This window comes from Microtus pennsylvanicus, chromosome 3 (genome assembly GCF_037038515.1).
Source record: "Microtus pennsylvanicus isolate mMicPen1 chromosome 3, mMicPen1.hap1, whole genome shotgun sequence".
In the NCBI taxonomy this organism is placed as follows: Eukaryota; Metazoa; Chordata; class Mammalia; order Rodentia; family Cricetidae; genus Microtus; species Microtus pennsylvanicus.
In genome coordinates this window covers 80,724,066-80,745,964 of record NC_134581.1, presented here as the reverse complement: position 1 = coordinate 80,745,964, position 21,899 = coordinate 80,724,066, and the positions used below count along the sequence as shown (strand labels likewise).

The 21,899-nt window shown below is 47.6% G+C and overlaps 1 protein-coding gene across 14 annotated transcripts in view; it reads right to left on the bottom strand.

Annotated features, from left to right (window-relative positions):
- The window catches only part of Gramd1b (GRAM domain containing 1B), a 235,639-nt gene that overhangs the window by 73,235 nt on the left and 140,505 nt on the right, over positions 1 to 21,899 (bottom strand). For 2 of the 14 annotated variants that reach the window (XM_075966293.1, XM_075966295.1), the window contains exon 1: positions 5,165 to 5,751. The exons of 7 other annotated variants lie outside the window; for them this stretch is intronic. In XM_075966293.1, the coding sequence (XP_075822408.1) occupies positions 5,165 to 5,187 (23 nt within the window). In that variant the 5' untranslated portion in view covers positions 5,188 to 5,751. Of the gene's footprint in view, positions 1 to 5,164; positions 5,774 to 19,992; positions 20,037 to 20,620; positions 20,762 to 21,899 lie in introns of those variants that run through there. 5 more of the 14 variants (XM_075966303.1, XM_075966301.1, XM_075966304.1 and 2 more) reach the window with 5 other exon arrangements.

Here is a 21,899-nt window from a genome sequence, read left to right as displayed (position 1 = left end):
AATCTTACAATAACCAGAGAAAAGCTCCCAAACCAAGAGATTTGATAAGTCAGGTATCTGATTTGTCTCGCTTTTACGTTTACATTATAGAACAGCAAATGTCTTCCTCTTCCTCTGAAAAGAAAGATGGTGGCCACAGTAACACAGAAAAGCAAGTAGTGTTTACTGTTCACTGATTGTAGAAATCTGGGTGACACGAGAGAAGACTTTGTCATCTCAGAAATCCATAGCATCGGATTGGCTCTTCCCCCTGGGCTGTCGGGCTTTCTAGAGATTTTAATCTTATATGGCCAGCACTCGGGGCCTTGAACATGAATAAGAAAACTTAACTCTATACCACTGGATGATAAACTAGATCTCAACATTCATGGGAGGGCATGCCTGGGGTGTGATGTTTGTAAATGAATATTTAATATTCTCAAATGAAGGTTTCTTTCCCCATATCCCCTGGTGGCTAAAGTCTACAGCACAGGCTGCCACTCCAGAAGGACTGTGGCCTTTTTCTAGACCATTAGTAAAAAGGAAAGCCGAGAGATAACTAATCTACCCAGGGCTGCCATTTAATCAAAAATACCACCACCCAAGGTAAACAGAAGTCCCCTACCCAGGGCCCACAGCAGGCTAACAGGTAGTAACAAGACTCCCATTCATGAGTCCTCTCTCAAGCCACTGAGAGACCACCGCTTTCTCTGTTCCCTCCCTTCTGAGAAGCCTCTCACACAGGCTGTGAGGTCAGGCTCTACAGGGTATGTGTAGCAGACCCCTGGGTTCCCTCGTCTTCCCCAGCACATCTCTCTCAGGAAGAACCTCAAAAGACAGATATGTGGTCTAGACAAGAGATGGGGTAGGAGCGGGGCATGGTTCACTAACAGACCTAAAACGAAAGAAGACAATGGACAATTGACCTTTGGTGTCAATAAAACATGGCTGACCATTAAGGGAAGGGAGAGGAGGACAAAAGTCAGTCACCTGGGAAGGAAACTAGAGAGCGGGTTCCAGGGGTGGGCACTCTTGTTCCTAAATCAGGGGTGGGAATGCAGCGTGGAAGCTCGCCTGTCCTCACACCTGTTAAATACGCACCTCAGTTGGCCACATGTCCACGGTGTGAGACTTAATATCTAGACTCAGCTCTCACAGAAGTGCTGGCCTGCAGTGCCAGACGATGCTCTCTTAACTCTGGTTTTTAGAAATTTTTTTCACAAAATCAGCTCCTCCCCTACACTGACTTTCCTGAAGGTCTACGCCAGCCTCAGGCTCTGTGCTGCCTGTACCACCAAACCCAACAGATGTGAAGAGCAGGCAAAGGAGCAGAGGGAATCCAGACAGATGTTGCACAGTCTGCCAGGGCCTGTGTGAGGACAGCAATCGGGAGGGTGTGGCCTCACAAAGGCGAACTCCATTCTGAAGCTGTGAGGGAATAAGAGATAACTTTCAATCATTAAAAGGGTGAGTGCGGGGAGAGCAGCCATGTGGAGACAAAGGAACATCGGCTTCCAAAGTAAAAATGTGATACTTCCCTCCCCAACTTGGCCACAGCCCTATTCATTTGCTCACGACACCCCCTTTCAGCTTCTTCCACAGCAACCCTTACCTTACTCACCAAATTACCAGCAGATGGGACAACAGAAGCAGCCCTTGAGGCAGACTTAATTAAGTTCCTCCCTGATAAAGGAGATAAAGGTGGGGGATTTCTTTCACAGTGCAGTCACTTGGGACCTCTGACCTAAAGCATCACCTAGAAGGTTGGAACTCGGTGAGTTAGGGTGAAGTTGCTGTGTAAAGCAGAATTTTATCTATCCAACAACAACCCAGATCCAAGCATCCTCCTGTGTCATCCACACTAAGAACAGGCTCCGTGGCTCCACCAGCTGATATCAGTTTCTAGAACTGTTCCCTACACTTATCTGGCCTTTAGCATTGACTGGCTTGCACCCTGTATGGAGGGAAGTGGTGACTCAGTCTACCTGTGAGAGGTCTGGAACCTAGAAGGCTAAGATAGCGAATGACCTTTTACATAGTTTAAACTCTCATGCTCCCAGGCAAAGGGCTACAAATCATGGAAGCTTGATCAACATTGTAAAATGAAGGGATGAATGAGTATACACACTCAAAGACCCTAAGCCTTCTCTGGGAAAATGTTGGTGCAACATAGATACATCTCATTTTTATTATGTTGTCCTTTGGTTAGGAGGGGCTGGGGAAATGGTTTATAAATGCATATAAACCCGAGTCTGGACCCTCAGCATCCATGGAAAAGTTGGAAGTAGTCCTCACACATATGTAGGTCTACTGCAGCAAGGCAGGACAGAATTCCCCCACAGGTCACTGGCCAGCCAGCCTAACCTCAATTTTAGCTCCAGATACAGTAAAGGGACATGCTCTCAAAGAATAAAGTAGAAAACATTTGAGGAAGACGCCAAGACGATGATGACCGTTAGCCTCACAGGCTCATACAGAGCAAACATACACATACACATTCACATAAGCACATGCTTGAACACATGAGCATACAATGAAGTAAGCCAGTCCCTTTCAGGGACTAGTTACATAAATTTAACCTAAACAGTTTATGACTCTAGGCCTCAGTTTCCCTAGTTTCACAGAATAGACATGTTCTCAACACAGGACAGATACTTCATGGGGATATAGTAAGAATCAAATGAGACAACTTCTCGACAAATTTCAGAGTCTAGTTAAGTGACCTAAGGAGACATCAGAGCAGGAAAAAGGGCAGTGAGAAAGGGGCCGGGAAAGTGAGGTGCATGACTAAAGCAGAACAGGGAGATCGCTGTAGCAAACCCAACGCTTGATTTCTTTGTGAATGCCTTAACCTCAGCTTCCCGTTCTGTAAAATGAGGGGTCATAATTGTAGCCCTGCATGGCTCGTGCTAAGTACTTAATGTAACCTGACACAGAGCAAATCTCAAAAAGTGGTAGCCCACTACTCACTTTTACTATGAGCATAAGTACCGCCATTTTTATGCCACCTCTACATAGGAGGAATCCTAGACGTGTTCCTAGAGGTAATTTCAAACATTAGGAACACTTACTAACCCCACCCTCTTCTGTATGCAGTTAGACAGTATTGCCCATTATTACAGATTAAGACAGCCAATATCATCTTGCTTCTTGGGAGTAGGGCAATAGGATGCCATGGAATGCCAAAGGAAGTCAGTCACTTTGCACGCAAAACAGCCACAACACAACTGCAAAGAGGGGACACAGTGGACTGGTGCATCTATCTATCGTTCATGAGACAGAGGGTCACGGATCTAACAGCATCCAGACTGACAGAAATGACAGAAATATCCCCCAGTTTTGTTTATCTGAAGAAGACAAGGTTGGCCAATTACAGCTCCCAGCTGAGCACTGCTCTCCTTGTTGAAATGTATCAAGAGATACTCAAGACAGATTTCAAAGGCAAACATCTCGACACGTCCCTGTGGGACCCGAGCCAGGATTGAGCCAGGAGGCATCTGTGTTAAAGTGATGTCTCATCTGAATGACAGCCAGTCTACCTAGGTCCCAAGCTGAGTATGCTGACAACAGGAGAAGGGTGCTGAGTGGTTTGGGTGAAGAGCCCAGGGTCTTTGGGCTTCCAGAAGCACCTGTGCTTTTCTGCATTGCCTGGGATTGCTCCAGGGAGGAATGCAAACAGCTCTGGCCACCCATGTGGGCCTGGAATGACCGATGACCCAGGCTGACAGTTTACAACACAGTACGACAGGCAAGTCCCCCCCCCCCCCAAGAAAGCAAGGGCAGGAATGGCTTGTAGGGCCTGTACTTCCCTGTCCCAAACAAAAAGGACAAGGCTTTGGCGCACAAGGAGTCAGCACAAGGGCTCAGCACCCCTTGGAGTGATTCCTTCTCCTGAGGAGAAGAGCTCAGGGCTAAGCAGTCACCAGCTCTCACCACGCTTGGGAGCCTGTAGTTATTACGAGCTAACCTTGCAGAACTCAGCTCCACTCTCTGCCCTTCTCAAGGCCCTCTAAAGAACACTCGCACTTACGGCAGGAGAGCTAGACTTTGTTGGGGGTGGGGGGAGGGTGGCTTGCGCAGATAGAGGCTTCTGCAAAATCCTAAATGGCCTGCAGCGAGGCTAAGACTCCTTGCCTAACCTGCTTGATCTCATCCCTGATTCTGAATATCACCCTACCACCCACAGGAATGCCCTCCCCCTACCCCAGGGCCCAGCGTGGACAACAGATACACAATGAAGGTAGGCCAGCCGGCTGCAACCCTGCAGAGAACTTCCCCAAGCTATTCTCCTCCTACCCCCACCCTCTTCAAGGAGTTAAAGCACCCTCCCTCCCTAACCCAGGGAACCTTTCTCCTCCTAGGAAGCTGCACAGGCCGCCCTGCAGGGGTACCAGATTCCTGGTAGGACAAAGTTTTCCAAGCAAAATCTGCAGTTTCTCAAGCAGACAAAAAAGCCAGTTCCCCCACCCGTCTGGTCCTCCGTGGATCAAAGGAGAAGGAACAGTAAGGGTTTTATTTTTAAAATAGACGGTAAAAAAAAAAAATGCTCTGCCTACCTCTGCAGCTAGAAGACAGCTATCCCCACACAACTCCAAACCAGAAGTTCTTTTCCTATCCCAATACTAAGCCCAGGGAGAGTCAGACACTTGCAAAGCCCCAAGGCACATGACCATGCTCCCTTTGAGGGGAATTCTGGTCCCTAACACACTGCTTAGGGAGCTGCCTCCCAGAGAGGTCAGAGGCTGCCTCAGCTGCGGCTAACCCTAAGTGCCAAGGAAAAGGCTCCCCAGGGAGCCAGTCAAGATCCCAGCCCAGAACAATCGCAATACACAGTAAAGGATATCTCTGCGTGAAGTCCCCTCTCTGTGTACAACCACGGCAACCCCTCAAACTTGGAAGCTCTTTTCATTTTCTGCTAGATTCTCTCTAGAGCCTCCCAATTCCTACAAACCCCTGACACAGAGAACATGCTGGGGGAAAATACCACAGCACTGTGGGTGCTAGCTGAGCCTGGGAGAGTACTCCAACTTTTTTTGTAGGGTTTGTCACCCCTATCTTGACACTTGGATGCCCACCCAGTGAGACAGGCCTGTCTCAAGGAGACCTCCTGAAGGAGGCGAAGGTGCTGCCAGAACACAGGGGAAGAAAGACGGGAGAGGATTCACCTTATCCATCCTCCACTTACCAGGAGAGCTTGAATCCTTTCATTAGTACAGTCACGAGAATCCACTGACCATATCCTTAGCATCCCTGTAACAGCTCCGGAGGTCCCAGGACATAGTGGAAAAGATGACGAAGTCCCAAAAGAACAGAATCCCATATAATGTGACTTCAACACAGAGAAAGGAGAGGAGGAGAGGGAGAAAGGGAGAAAGGGTGAGAGAAAGGGAAGAGAGAGAGAGAGAGAGAGAGAGAGAGAGAGAGAGAGAGAGAGAGAGAGAGAGAGGTGCTGCTGCTTCTGTTCCCACTGCCTCTCTCCCAGCTCTCAGTTGGGCTCAGATCAGAGGCCAAGGGCAGCTTGGGCAAATCCAGCCCCAGGCTGGAGCCGGCTGCCCTGGTTGTTGCCGCCACTGCCAGGCTCTGATGAGGATGGGTACTCTGGCAAGCCTGAGCTGAGCGAGCCCTGGAGTTGCATCCACAGTCAGGCTGGCTGCCAGCCACCCACCCTCACCTCCTGCCGGCCGGCCGGCCGTGAGCAGCCTCAGGGAGGAAAAGCAAGGAGGGCCTTGAGGATCAGAGCACCGACCTAGCAGAACCTGCACTCTCCTCCCCCAGGCGGCAGCTCCATGTAATCTCCTAATCAATGCAGTACCCAAGCAAAGCACCGCCAGTCACTTCCGCCCATTTAAAGACACAGCACATGTTTTGTCCCAGAATGGGACAGATCACCAGGGATGCGAGGGATCAGCAAGCGGCAAGGAGGAAAGTGGTACCGGGAAGAGGGAAGAGGCAAAAAGTTCTGAAGACACAACAGTCACGGGCACCCAACGATATTAACCAAGTAAGTTAGTAGGTCACACCCTTCGCAGGGAAGGGGTCCTGGATAACCTCAGGATTTCTTACCGGAGCAGACCAGAGAAATCCTAGCTAGTGCCTATTGTTCCAAGGAAGGCTGCTCAAGACCACCTAAACAGTCAGTTCCCCGGGGAAGCGAGCTGGGTTAGCCAGCAGACTCTGGGCAGTTAGGTCTGAGCACAGAGAACTCATAGTTCCCTTCTCCTGCTGGGGACACTGCCCAAATTACCAGAGCATGTAGTGAACAGCCTTTTGGGTCACCTCAAGTCAGGAATCCTTCCAAGGTGGCCCCAGCAGTCTAGAGGCAAGCACACTGACACCAGAAACACTAAGTGGAAGAAAAAAAAAAAAAGGTGGACTTTGAACTTTTTTGAAGTGGGGAAAATGCCCACCGCTCCCCAAACCAACTCTCTAGGTTGGAGGTTCCCATACCAACTGCTGCTCCGGTTGTTCCACTAGCTCCCCTCTGCCTTCCCCCATATTATCCATTATCTGGGTCAGTAATGCGGATGGGTGAAAAAGAACAAAGAGGAGATTAATTATGAAATAGCAACCTTCAGTTGAACCATAATAAGCTTTTCCACTAAAACTGGCCTGAAACACTCGACAGCCATGCCTGGGCTAACTACACATCACCCAAGCTTGACTTTCTAAGATAACGCTTTTAACAAACACAGATGGGCAGACACTACTCATCTCCTGCCTCCTTCTGTCTATTGGGTACCCCCAGGAAGGCAGGGAATAGGCATCTCCTCCCACTCAGTGTAAAATCACCCTGGATAGGAGGCTTTTTGGTGGAAGGGGTCCCGTTAGTAAGCACTTCCTTGATAGGATATTAAGCAAACAACCAAACCCTTGCTGTCTCCATCCAGCATTTGACCAGACAGAAGCAACACTGTCTAGGACCCTGAACTTTCAGAGATATGCCAGCCAAACAGCCATGACTGGTAGAATTCCTCTCCATCCATAACCCCATGCTAGATGATGTTCAAATGCCTCCAGGACTTCTGAACACACCCCCAATTGTATGTTTAAGGATCCTTGGGCCTGCATCTGGGCCATACATTGAGCAGAGGAATTGATGAGGTATACCAGATTCCAGCATGCTCAGAACTGTACTCCATGACTGGGTAATTTGATCACTGGAACTCCCAAATCTCATGATACAGGCCCTACGTTAACATCGCTCTAGATCGGTGTCAGTGTTCTCTTCGGTCCCATTGCTCCAATCATGGGGACACTTCAATACCAGCCCAGAGCACCCCAAGCATCACTCAAAAACACATTTCTGGAAATGTGAAATTCGTTGGTCTTTAGCAATCAGCTACTATTGGAAAACTCCATAGAAACCCTCTTTTGCCACTGCTAACGAGAGTACATGATGGGGCTGTGGAGCTAGCTGTTGAGCTAGGCACATAGGTACACCCTTGCATACATACATACGTACATAATGCATAGGCTGGGGTATTTGCCAGGGCTGTGCCTCAGACACTATAACTGAGCAATGACAAGGGCAATGTCTTACTATGCCTAATGCTGAAAAGCCAGGGAGAAGTAAGTCGGTGATATGAATATAGCCATCTCAATCTCCAAACTCAATATCTATGCATGTTTATTAAATAATAAATAAATAAACTTAGGACAATGGCAAGCAGCTCCCTGGCTTTTGCTGACCAACAAAATCAGTGAATTCCAGGACCAATGAGAGGCTCTGTCTCAAAACCAAAATAGTGAAAATTACAGAAGATACTTAACACCAACTTGACTTCACATATGAATAACAGGAAGTATGCATGAATACACATACACACGTGTACACACACACCACACACACCTGCTGATTTAAAAGAGCTCATTTAGTCCAAGACAAAGGCTAAACCAAGGCAGCCCCTTCATTACTGGTGAGTGCTGAGCGCCAGTGTGTGTGACATGGAGGTCTTGTGGGATGGTGACAATCACCCCACAGATTCCCTTTGGCTGTGGATGAAGAATTTTTCCTAGTGCTCTGAAAACCAATGCCATGTTTTTCGGGCCATAAAAAAAAACCCTCCAAATAGTATCCAAACATGGCTAACGAGACACAGAACACTTCATATTCCTGGTATAAATTCATGATGGAGACTATGAGAGAGAGACAAATGTTCATCTTACGGACTCTCCCTGCCTTACCTTCTTGTGGACAGAATTCTGTACGACCAGAACAGTTCTCTCCCTGGGAAATGGAGCACACTGGCCTAAGTTCTAAGAATGAGCATGTGCCTTCTCCTGATGCCACCCGCCTCTCCATGGGCTGGCTGCTCCATAATACTTATGTATCTGAAAGCGTACAAATTATTGTTGAGAAAACTAGACTCTGAAGGATTCTTTTTTTTTTCTTTTTTTTTGGTTTTTCGAGACAGGGTTTCTCTGTGGTTTTGGAGCCGGTCCTGGAACTAGCTCTTGTAGGCCAGGCTGGTCTCGAACTCACAGAGATCCGCCTGCCTCTGCCTCCCAAGTGCTGGGATTAAAGGCGTGTGCCACCACCGCCGGGCTTCTAAAGGATTCTTTATCTGGCAAGATGACATCACAGACTATAAAACAGAAAGCCAAAAAAAAGAAAGAAAGAAAGAAATTATTTTAAAACGCCAAAACCTAAAAAGTTAGGAATATGTAAAGTTCAAACACTTAGCGATGGCAGAAACAAATGAGCCTGGGCTTTAGTTCTCATGGCCTCAAAGCACAGAGAGAAACTCTAAAAGCCCACTAGTGGTAGGGTTTTAAAGGAGATTTTGTAATACAGTGGCATTGCCCAGATGGCTTCCTGCTTGGCTACACCTCACGTTCCTGGTACAGTGGACCCCCCAGGCTCTTGTTTGGCCACATCTCATCATAATGATGAACTTGAAAGCAGTCAGGCCAGTCTTAAACCTTGATCTACAACAATAGACAGAACAAATGGTCCTTGGACTGAGCTTCCTAGCAACTTGGTAGTTAGAGTGTATGAATTTCCTAAACAAATGTCTCTCTCTCTCTCTCTCTCTCTCTCTCTCTCTCTCTCTCTCTCTCTCTCCCTCAAACTCAAACACACACACACACACACACACACACACACACACACACACACGCAAAAGAAAAGGATACCTGACCAACTTCCTGTCATTCAAAGAAAAGTTGGGGAAGGAGGTGGCAAAGGTTTTGCTAGGAGGAAATATGTCCAACATATATTGAGAAAAGGACCATTTTATTAAAAACTCCTATAAATCCATGAGAAATAAGCACAAGGAAAATAGGCAAAAGCTTTGAATGAGGGCTTTCAGAGGAGGAAATAATAAACATCTGAACAGGTCCACACCTTTCACAAGAACTCAGGAAAATACAAATTAAGAAAACTAACACAATGCCACTTCAGATCCATCTATCTGATTGGGCAAAATTTTTAAATCAAATAATATCAAGTATTGAGAAAGAGCTAGTAGAAGGGCATATTGACTCAACCACTAAATTATGGGAGAGATGAGCAAGTGCATCCCTACCCCATCAATACTATGGGCCATTCTAGCACACTGATGAAAGTAAATCACACAAAACCTTGCACACACAAGAATCTCAATACAGTGCACCATCTAATAATGAGGACCTGTACGAAAAGCAAAGGTAACTGTAGTATTTTCATGTAAAATATTATACAGCACTGAACATGCACAGTACTGCAATCTACAACAGGGTGGGTAAGTCTCAGAAACACAACACTGAAGAAAACAGGAGTCGGTGAAGATTTTATATATTCTCCTGTAAACATACGAAGAATAAAACGCTTACATGTATTCTATATCCATACAATAAAAAACTAATCCTAAACCTTGATGTTGAAGACAAGAGCAAGCAATAAAGAAAATAACAAATCCTTCAGAAAGTTGGCCAAGGGAACGGTGTTAGCTGAGAGGAGTTTATTTTCTCTTCTCTATGCTTTATGCCTAATTTGCATTTTTGTCTTTACCTTTTCTCCCCGAATTGGAATATGACAATTAAAAGTGGTTCCCTGTCAGTAAGTTCTCTAGAATATTTGTTATGCCTTGTAAATATCCTTTCGTATCTTCTCAGTGCTTATGAAAACACATTTAGGAAAACAGAGCAATCTGAAACCACTCCCACATCAATCTTCTTTGATATGGGGGAGGTCTGACCATGACAGTGTTTTATATTATTCATGGTTCAAAACTTGTTTGGGGCTGTAGCTCATAGATACCCATTTGATTATCATAAAGTTGGCTTGTGTTATTCTAAGCCAAAAAGGTAGAAAAAGTTTATTTTTATTTTACCTGCTTCAATTTTTTTTTTTTTTTTTTTTTTTTTTTTGGTCTTGGCCTCCTCCAAGTCTTGAGGTTTCCAACACCCTGGTGCTCTTTCCTGTCTAACCAAACAAAAGCAATGACTGGCGTTTCTTGCCTCATCTGTAGATAAGGACTGGAAAAGTGACTCAGCTGGAGCATGCCCCATCCACATACCCAAGACTTGGCCAAAGCCAAGTCCAGAACCGTGTATCAACAGTCAGGGTCCATGGACAGATTTGAACAACTAGAAGGAGTCAAGGGTGTATTCAAGACTTTCTACTCCATCTCCCCATGAGAGTCCTTTCCCAAGAGCAGAGGGTTGAGCCGCCTCCTGACCTTGCTAAGTCACTCCAAGCAAATAGTTCTGTATCTAGAGCAGAAAATGAATGGCGAGATCCCTAAGGCTCTCCTTGTATCTCAAGTCCTCAGACTCTGGCCCCAGTCCCTCGGCCCATTCCTTCTCCAGGGCAGCAGAGCTAGCTGCAATAGAGCGGCATGCCTCTAGCTGCTGGCAAAACTGGGACAGAGCGGTGCTGCAGTCACACGCTGGGGAATCAAAGCTCCAAGCTCCGGCAGGAGAGTCATCAGGCGCTGAGAGTGTTATATTTAAGGAGCATTTTTGGAGGTCAGGAAGCAAGCAAGAGAGGAGCGAGCAGTGGGGGAGGGCAGAGCCTCCCAAACACTCCATTTCAACAACAAACCTCCTCATCATCCCCTAGCCAGAATCCTCTTCCAAACTCCAAACTGCAGTCAATAGAGGCTGTGTGAGGGGCCGGCAGATGGCCAGGGCTGCACTGATCAGGTGCTCCCTACCACTTCCCTGTTCCTCCCCCTCCCTCCTCCCTGCCTCCGCACTCACCACTCCCCACCCTCTGCCACTATTAGTCACAGGTTCTGGGGTGACAGTGTAGGCTGTAGGCATTGGCCTTGCCTTCTGGTCTGTTCATCTGTGTCAGCTCCCAGCCTGGAGCCTCCTGAGCACCCCCCTTGTCCTTAATACCCTTGGTCCACACCCCAGCCCTCTAGCCCCACATCCCATGGAGCCAGCGCTGTGTTGGAGGGTGGTAGAGGTTGACAGACCTGTAGGCAAAGTAAGCCAGGCTTTTTGTGTCTAGAGTGTTTCCTTCTGCCTCTGTGACCCCAGGGATTCACTTAAGGTCTTGAAATTGATATATTAAAAAGAGAGAGAGAGAGAGAGAGAGAGAGAGAGAGACAAAAACCACTTCCTCTTCCCAGCCTTCTCTGCTCCCCCTTCACAATCTGTTAATCCAGAATGCTCCTTCAGGCAACAAAAGCAGGAGCAAAGCCAAAACCAGACTCCAATCAACTCTAGCTTCCATCCTGCCCCCAGGAAAGGGAAAGCAGGACCAGGGCTGCCAAGGACAGACAACACACCACTCCAGAATGTTAAGTGGGGGTGCATATATGGTGTTTCATGGACCTTAGGTGACCCAGTTGAAATTTAAACAAAATTGAACAGGAAAGAATTAACACTGGTTTGAGGAAGAAACCAGGGTTTGGTGATGTCCAGTTTTTTTTTTTTTTCCCCAACACTACCACTTACCACCAGTTTCAGGGTAAATGGTACTAAGGCCCTCTGTCCTCTCAGGTCCTGCATACAGGATTCCAACCTTGGCTACAAAGGTTTTTTCTTGCCGAGAAAAGCTGCATGTTTACATGTGAACATGCTTGAGTTCATGTCTTAAACGATATAATATAACAACCAATTACATAGTATTCACATTGCATTAGGTAATGAAAGTAACCTAGAGATGATTTAATGTGAATACATATTTATACAAACACGCCACTTCACATAGACCGGAACACTGGTAGATTTGAGAAGCAGAGCATCCTGGGACCAAGACCCTGAGTAAGTCCAAAGAATGCTGTTGTGGAGGTTTAAATGAGAATGGTCCCCATGGGCTCATATATTTGAATACTTTGTCAGCAGCTGGTGGAACCGTTTGGGAAGGATTAGGAGGTGTGGCCTTGTTAGAAGAGGTGTGTCACTGGGGCTGGGCTTTGAGGTTTCAAAAGCCTACACCATTCCCAGTGTGCTCTCTAGCTCCATCTCCTGCTTATGGATCAGATATAAAAGATCTCAGTTGCTGCTCTAGCACCCTGTCTACCTGCTGCCATGTTCCCAGGAGGCTATGATGATCACAGACTTTAACACTCTGAAAACCTAAGCAAGCTCCCAATAAACTCTTTACCTATAAAATTGTTTTGGTCATGATGTCTCTTCATAGCAGTAGAAAAGTAACTAAGACAGAAGTCACTGGTAAAAATGGGAAAAGATAAAGGGACACCTAAGGACCACAAGACCCTCTCTAGCCTGGGAACTTGTATGGCCAGATAACACATAAATGATCTGCTACACGCATGCTGGCTGAGAACCCAGCTAAGCTTCTTTTTCTTTTCCATGCTCTTGACATACCCTTAAAAAGACAAGGAAGGTCTCACTTTGTAGCCCAGGCTGGCCTTGATCTGGAGGTGACCTTTCTGCCTCTACCTCCTGAGTACTGAGGTACTTACACCATGACACCCAACTTGGCAATCCTCTTCCAAGGAAATGGTCTTGATGACACAAGACATGTCCTTGGTTCTGTCATAGGAGCTCTCAAAGATGACCCTCAGCTTTCCATCCCACTTTCTCATCCCCTTGGAAACACACTCCACTTCCCAAAGGCTCACCCACTTGCCTCAGATTTGGTTTATCTGCATGCCAGACACATCCCCATGTCTTGGCTCACAGGACCTCTTCTGCCAATAGACAGAAGGGCAACTCCAAGGAAGCCAGAGCTTCCCCCACCAGAGAAACCCTACCCCACCAAAAAAGGGGGGGCACTGGCCTCCCTTCAGCATTCTCAGGTCACACACAGCAGGAACACACCTGACCCCTGCCACAGGCATAGGCAGGCAGATTTGTAATGGCCTGCTGCTCCTCTAGGCTCAGGACAACCTCCAGGTGAGTCAGTGTGAGAAGGCAGGCAGGGCCTCCCAGGCTCTGATTCCCCCAGGAGGGAACACCTAGCCACCCACAGCCAGCAGCTGCTTGCTCCCCTACCAACATGAGCATTTCTCCTTTCCAACAAAGCCAGAAGGTACATGAGGACTGCCGTGGGGAGCAGGGCGGGGCACGAATGCCAGATGAATTGAGGGGTCCACACTTTCACAGTCGAAGTCTCCTGGCCAAGGAGATGGCGAAAGAATCTCTTGTTGGCCAAGAAGTGGCTTGTCCCTAAAACAAGCCTAGAGGAGACACATCCTCAACTGACCCCAGCCTCACCTTAGTCCCAGGGGAATAGAGATGCAGTTTCTAGAATCAGACATCAATTCAACTCCGTACTTCATAGCCAGCTGGCCTTAAGAAAGTTCACTTATTTCTCTAAGCCTCAGCTCCATCACTTATTCAGAAAGGCAATGGTGACAGAACCACCAGGCTGTCAGGAGTCCATAACATACACAGAGCATGCAAGGGCTGAACAGATACATCTACGAGAATTTCTAAACCAGCGTCCCAGATCCACCGCCACACTCTCGAAGAGCCAACGGCTCCTCTGCTATCCCTGTTGGCATACGTTTTCTCTACCTTTTCCAAATTTTTCCTCTTAGGCTGTTGTTAGGGACCTATACCTGTAATGCCTAAAAAATACAGCAGAACATCAATTTACAGAAAAGTCCCACAGAATTAAGTATTATAAATAACCTAGAGATTGTTGTGCCTTTTGGGTGTATGATACTGTTTAGGTCAGTGAGTACTATGCCCGTGACGCAGGGACAGCATAAGAGCATTGCAAAGACAGGCTCGATGAACTCCTTGGCCTCTAATTTTAAAAAGGATAAGACATGGCATTAACTAAATAACAAAATATAGATCAGTAATTTACAGGGAGAGGCATATCTAGTCAAGACATATTACCTCTGTCTTTCCAAATGAACACAGTTTGTAAGCACTATGCTAATTTATCAGCTGACAAGTCGCGGCGGAATGCTCAGCTAACCTACACCAAGTCACTTTGCAATAAATATTTCTTGGTTAGTCTTCTCTGCATGTGAAAGCGCTGGCCAGAAAAGGTATCCAGTGTGTGTTACCATCCTTTACTGACACAGCAACTTCCTACTTGTATGGCAGATGCAGAAATAGTGCAGTTAGGTGTTCTGCTGCCATCACTGCCGATGAATACAGGCTTTTGGGGATGCAGTAGACTGAACCGCGTGAGCGTAGACTTTGAATGTCTCACTTTCCACCAGCAGGACATGTTCTTATCTCTGCATAGGACTGAGAAGGCGGCAGGTGTGGGGGCTGAGGGTGGGGGTCTAGAATCACCTAAGGGTTCTGACACCAGATGCATGCTTTCAACATTCCAGTAGACATTAGACCAGCCGACTACAAGGATCCTAATAGTTCAATGTCCTTCATCCTGTAGTTGGTGCCCTTAGTAAATGTACCCACTGCCTTTTGAATTACGCCACTGGTCGTATTTGGTGAATATGGAGCTATGGGGCACCAAAGGCTGGTATGGATTATCAGAAAGGATTGTTTTGGTTTGGTTGAGACAGTGTCTTACAATGTAACCCTGGCTATCCTGGAACTCACTATGTAGACAAGGCTAGCCTCAAACTCATAGAAATCCTCCTGCCTCTGTCTCCAAGTGCTGGGATTAAAGGCATGTACCCAGGACCTGGCCCCCATGATGAGGCTTGGGAATAGTTAGAGAAACATAGTGAGGTTTTTTTTTTTTTTTTTTTTGGTTTTTCGAGACAGGGTTTCTCTGTGGTTTTGGAGCCTGTCCTGGAACTAGCTCTGTAGACCAGGCTGGTCTCGAACTCACAGAGATGCACCTACCTCTGCCTCCCAAGTGCTGGGATTAAAGGCGTGCACCACCATCGCCCGGCCCATAGTAAGTTTTAAAAGGATCAATGTAATCAATTATTTAATTTTCAATAGTACCTCCTTTTTAATTTTGTGTCAAACTATGTCTTAATATTAGGTAGGGCCAGTTGTAGTCCTATATCTTAATTTGGTTACCTTTCATGGATTCAGTAAAAATCTGAAAATATCTCCCTCTAGAAGAAGGCTATTGTTATTCTAAGAGTTCATGATCCACTATAGGAGACTGAGAACTGAGACAGGATCTTCTGAGAGCCTCTGACATTTGGTGCTATGATAATTTGACTTAAATTGGCCCCCATAAGCTCACAGGGAGTGGTACTACTAGGAGGTGTGGCCTTGTTGAAGGAAGTGTCCTCACTGTGGGGACAGGCTTTGAGGTCTCTTTTGCTTCAGTTTCACTCAGGGTCACAAGTCCATTTCCTGTTGCCTTCTGACCAGGATGTAGCCAGCACCACGTCTGCCTGCGTGCCACCATGCTCCCCACCATGATCACGGGCTGAACCTCTGAACTGTGAGTGATCCATCCCAATTTTTCCTAATAAGAGTTGCCATGATCGTGTTGCCTCTTCCCAGCCATAGAAACCCTAAGACAAACACCGGCTGGGTCACAGAGGTCCCTAACGAGTACACGAAAGTTTTAACAATGCCTTGAAGATAGGCTGGAAACACCCAAGTTTATATGGGCTATCCTACAACCACTCCCTTAACCTCAGCCACAGAGTCCCATTGCTCCTGAACAATTTCACCAAGATGCCTCCCGGCACTCAGGTTATCTCAGCCTGGGTCTATACCTCCTGACTGACCTGCTGCAATACTTCAATGAATGGCCCATCAGTGATCCAGTCACCTATTCAGAGACAGAGAACTCACCTTAGACGCCCTTGATCTTACCTCCCATTCTAATTAGGTAATAGGTGCAGTGCTCCAAGCTAGGACTAAAGTTTATCTTGGGCCAGCATTTTTTTTTTTACCCATTGGTCCACATCTTTCTGTCTGAAGCTGTACTCTTGCCTACTAAGAACCGTAAAACTCAGTCTTTAAGGAGTTCATGGTCTAACATGAAAGTCCAACATGTAAAAAATAAAATGAGCAGGTAAGGTAGTTCATGCCTATAATCCTAACAATAAGGCAGGTAGAATATTTTGAATTTAAGGCCAGTCTGACATAGTGAGTTTCAAGATAGCCTGGGCTATTCTTTTTGAAACCCTAGCATAAAAGAGCAGTCCACTGCTAACTAAATAAAATATCAAAGCTGGAGCTATCAACATGAGAGATGAGGAAACTATCATATGTGTCCAATGGGGAGCGGGAGAGGGTCCTCTTCCTAAGCAGGTCTGATGACATCTCAGAGTCCCTGTCCCCAGCTTTTCGGCTACCTCACTACACTATGAGGTGTCAGGACGTTTTTAGTCCAGGCTTGTATTTTTCATTTCCTCTTCAGTCTGTCTTCTACACAACGCTAAACCCCAAGCATGGAGACACCAGCTTGCTGGCTCCCTCTACTGTCTAGAAGGCCTCCACAAAAGCAGCGGCCATCAGGGGCCATTCTTCTCAGCTTAGCAATGTCCTTGAGTCTCCATGGTGGCTCTTTGGTGTTATTCACGAAGAAACAGACCAGCAAAGGCCAAGGTAACTCACTGCAACTACCTCAATGTTCAACAAGGTGTGGACTTGTTGGAGAAAATGGCCTCACTGTGGGGACAGGCTTTGAGGTCTCTTTTGCTTAAGTCTCACTCAGGGTCACAGTCCATTTCCTGTTGCCTTCTGACCAAGATGTAGCCAGCACCACGTCTGCCTGCGTGCCACCATGCTCCCCACCATGATCATGGGCTGAACCTCTGAAACTGTAAGCGAGCCACCCCAATGAAACAGACAGTGAACATGCTAGAATCCACCTCCACTCATAGCTACTCCCTTTCCCTGTGATCTACCCCACAGCCACTTTCCTGACCCCCTCCTTCACAGGCTGCCCAGTCAAGAAGTACTTCTGTGCTGCCCCGGTGACAGCCATTTCTCTTCTGCTCGTTACCTTGTTTTGTTTTTGTCTTTGTTATTGTTATGTTGTTGTTTTGGCTTTTTTGAGACAGGGTTTCTCTATTCGAAAACTCTAGCCGTTCTGGAATTCTCTATGTAAACCAGACCGATTTGCCTGCCTCTTCTTCCCAAGTACTGGGATTAAAGATGTATGTCACCAGGCCCAGCTGTCCCTCATTATCTTGAACTGCCATAATCTGTTTACCTAGCTGCCTCCCCAAGACTGGAAAGCACCCACCCACAGTAACTATGTGCAATTCTTCTCTGAAACCCCACCCGTGACTCTACCGCCACAAAAGTGGCGTTGACTGCACCTTTACTAAAGGATTCACAAATGCTTCTAGTCTTTCTTCCCAAGAGATTAAAAACTGAACACAATATGTATCTTAACAGATCAAGACGTGAAATTATCACAGTCTTAAACCAAAACCTTAAACAAAACAGGCAGTATCACGGAAAGGTAGTCTCAGAATCCAGACTCCTGGAAATGAAGTCACACCTCTAAGCCCTCCTCCAGGAAGTGAACATAATCGAAAAAGGATGTTGTCATCCGAACTGGCCACGCCCCCATCAAAAAGCTGTTTCATTCTGTAGTAACTTAGCCCAGTGTGTTGAAGTTGGGGGGGGGAATTCTGAAAGCCACACGTTAGCAATAAAATATGGAAGGCTAAGGTAAGAAGGTGCATTTACGTGTATTTAGACCCATGAGTCATAATATGAATTTTTATTCAGCTATTTGCAGGCTTTTATACATTCTCATGGGTCCAGAGAATCCAGTCAGACCACAGTGTCTCCGTATCTGGGCTTCGGGCCTTCTCCCGGACCTACACAACCGAGCTCCTCATGGAAGGAACATCTTGGATCAATTTAAGACTGTTCAACTTTGAGTTATAAACTTTGTGTAGAACTGATGGCAATCATGGGTGGTATCTTCATAAAAGCACATACGTTATACTGTATAAAGTTCTGTGTCAGATTGCAGGAGGTTCACAGGCCCTCTACTAGAAAGCCCAGTTGTGGCTTGATGATCCACAAGCCAAGAGGGAAGATGCCTGAAAGAGCTGTTCCACAGAGCTTGAAACAGAAAAAGCCAAAGACGTTCCCAGGTTGAATACTCTCAGTTCCAGCAACTTTGTGGTCCAGAACCTGAGGGCAAATGCTAACCTCAGGAATGATCCAGCTGAGTTCTGCTTTTACCCCAGATGACCTGAGATCTAGACGGAAGAGTCGAAAGGCCTAAGAAAAACAGAGCTGTGTCTGCTTCTATCTCCACATGCAAGTATGGATACAACACAACCACCTCTCTCCAAACTAACTCCAGAACCCAGTGCCCCCCAAGACCACACCTTGCCCAGGCTTTATCCTACTAGTATGGCCCAAGAGCCAGTAGGTTGATGATAGACCACTTAGCGCTTCAAGAGCTAGGTCACTCACTGACCTCAGCATCACACACATCAGGGACAGCAGCATTCCAACCAGACGGCAAACTGCACACAGCAACCAAGACACAGCAGAGATGCCTGCTCCCACAGCTGCCAGTGCACACTACCAAGGAGGAAGGGGTCACAGCACCCTGGGCAGTCCTGGGAGATCTGTTCTCACCCAGTTCTTTTCCCTAGCTCCTCTCCAAGTGTGTGACAGATCTCATCTGATATGAACAACAGATACATGTCATTTTCACCTTGGAATAGGCTAGAAGACGAAAGCTCAGAGAGGTTAAGGAACTTGGTTCCATTCCTATGCAGCACATAGGAATGGAAGAATCACTAAGATGTGTATTCCAAGAGACCTGTCCAGGCGGTTCTGCTTACAGCGTTCTGACTACTCAGGCCTCCTTTCTCATAATCTCCGTCATACACATCACCGGGACCCAACCTGCTCCAGAAGTCTGAGCCTTTCTGGGTCTTCCACCTCTGTGAGGTTTTTGCCATCCGGCCAAACCTGCAAAAGCCAGAGTACAGGTCTCTCTACACACACACACAGGGGTTGGGGAGGGGCTGTTGAGACTCCCCTCCTGCAATACCCCATCCACTCCCAATGGTTCAGGTTCCGTGTTTGAAAAAAACACAGAAAAACAAATTCCCAATTACCAGCAGCAGTCAGGAGAATAAGAATGCTACTCAACAACGCCCTCTAGTATGTCCAGGAGCACAGGTGCAGCACCCAGCCACAGTTCTCTGGAGGCTCAGACCAGCGTGACACTGGGCCTCCCGGGAGGGAGGGGACAGCACAGCAACTGCCACTCAGGCACCAAGGCCTCACCAACCCCAAGGCCAATGTCTGCTACCAGATAAGGTGTCTCTGCTCCTGAGCCTTCAGCTCACAACTCCTCTCAGCCCTTACACAACAGCAGGAGAAGGAGAAGCACAAGGTTGCCAGTGTAGGGATAAACCCATGGAGCAAAAGTCAGGAAGAGGCAGAGGAAGAAGCCAAAAGGAGACAGGGCAAAGATAAGAACACTGAAGAATAGCTAAAGAAAAAGACAGACAAAAGTGAGGCCAGGCAAATGCCCTAGGCACAGCCACCCTCTTCAATCCACAGGCTCTGATGGGTGGACACATGAGGTGGCCAGTGGGCTGTGGCGCACCAGGCAACACCCTCCCCTCTCCTGAGGTCATTTCCCTGTACTGACACAGCCCTGACTGCTCCTGAGTGCTAGCTGAGGGAGAGGAGGGGAGAGAAAGTGAACCAAAGGCGGAACTCGCAGAGCGAAACCACTTACGCACAGTGCGGCCGGCAGCATTTCCATCCTACCTTTGCAGACGCCACGTCGGCCGGATCCATGATCCCGGCTTGGCCTAGGGAGCAGCAGCACCATCCAGGGAGAAAAGGCAGAGTCACAAATGTCCACCCAGAAAGAGGACACCACCCCTCTGGAAGGAAGGCCAGGAGGATGAGACCTACTTCCATTCTCCAGAGGCCCCCCTGGGACCTCCTCTGTTGGCAATGGAGGAAAGCAACCTGGGTCTCCCAGTCAGTTGGGGAAGCAGGCAGTCTGTATGTAGCCCCACAAATGCCCATGAGCCCCAAGTCGGTCCATTTCCCCTCCCCTGCTACCTGGTCTCAGAAGGCTAGTGCGGTCTCCCCAGGCTCCCTCTGCTGGGGGAGAGGATGCAGAATAGAGGCCCTGCCCCCCATCGCTGTCAGTTGGTACCCAGAAATGAGGACTAGGAGCACATGTGGGCTGGAAGGTGCTGAACCAGTGCTGGGGTAGAAGGGAGGGCAAAGGCTTGGGTTGGTGGGGACAGGTGTGAAGGTGCAGGCACTCAAATGGAAGCAGGGGGGAGGTGCTGTGCCAGGAGGAGCTGGAGGCACAGAGCTGAGTGGCACAGCAAAGTGGAGAAGGCAAAGGGAAAGGAACTCCCCCAGTGAAGCCACTCACCTTGCAATAACATTCAGACTGACTGAGGCCTACACAGAAGCCAGGGGCGGGCGGTTCACACACCGCCCACCAACTCCACTCCCAGAGACTCCCAGCCTCTGTCTAAAGGTACATGAGAGCTGCAGACAGCGGGCTGGATCTGCAGAGGCCCCTAGCTCCGTTGGAGCAGCCTGATTGGCGGAGCAGGATGACTTCATCCAGCCCCATTCATCACTCTAGGTTTTCTGCCCAGCAGGGACAGTCAGCTCAGCTTGCAGCCACGACTGCTTCCTCTCCAGCCTTTGGAGCAAGCAGCTCGGGGTAGGCGCTATCTGTCAGGGGGCCGCTGGGTAAAGGGAACCGGCCGGTGTACTCCCAGCCTCAGGGAAGAAGGAGCACGCTGCTGACTCTGCCAACAAAGAATAGAGCTCTCACAGCACCTTGCCAGTATTCAGGACACATCCTGTCGGCCGGAGCTAGCTCCAGCAGAAGAGAGCAACATCCCTGAGAGGACACTTGGTTGGAGGCGCTGACCTTCCCGGAGCAGCTGTAAGGTGTACTTCCCCACAGAAAATAGTATGTGGAAAAAACAGACCCAAGTCCTCAAGCATGCTTCCGTCCCCCGCTGTGGGCATTTTCTCCCCACCAGCAAGGCTCCTCTGACCTAGCTGTAAAGGCATGGATTACCCTTGTGTTCAGCATGTCAAGCCCATAGAGTTTTTCCAAAAAATGGAAGCTTACAGATACACTTATGGGTCCAAGTCCCAGAAAAAAAAAAATTAGAGGGTCAATGCAAGAATATCAGCCTCCAGAGGTCATCTCCACATAGGCTTTGACTTCTAAAAATCTACTATTAGGCTAAGGAGATGGCTCAGTGGGTAAGGCATTTGTTGATAAACCTGAAAAATTGGGTTCAGTCCCCAGGACACATATGATGGAGTGAACAGATCTCCACACGTTGTCCTCTGACCTCTACAATGAGTGCTATGCCATGTATGGGCAAGCACAGACCCAATAAATGTCATTTTTAAAATATAATTATACCCCCCAAAAAGCTATAGTTCTTAGAGAAATGATCTGTCTTTTTTTCCCCAACTCCTACCTTCCTCCCTAGACTGCTCAAAATCCATCCCCTAGACCGCAAGAAAACCCAGGAAGGCAAAAAAGGTCATGAGCAGAGTGATGACGTGTCCGCTTCCTCTCCAGCTTCTCTTCATTCTTTTTTTTTTTTACCTTCCTTAGTTCAAGCTCAACTGCACAGTCAGGAGTTCAAGCAGGCACAGAAACCCATGGGGCAACG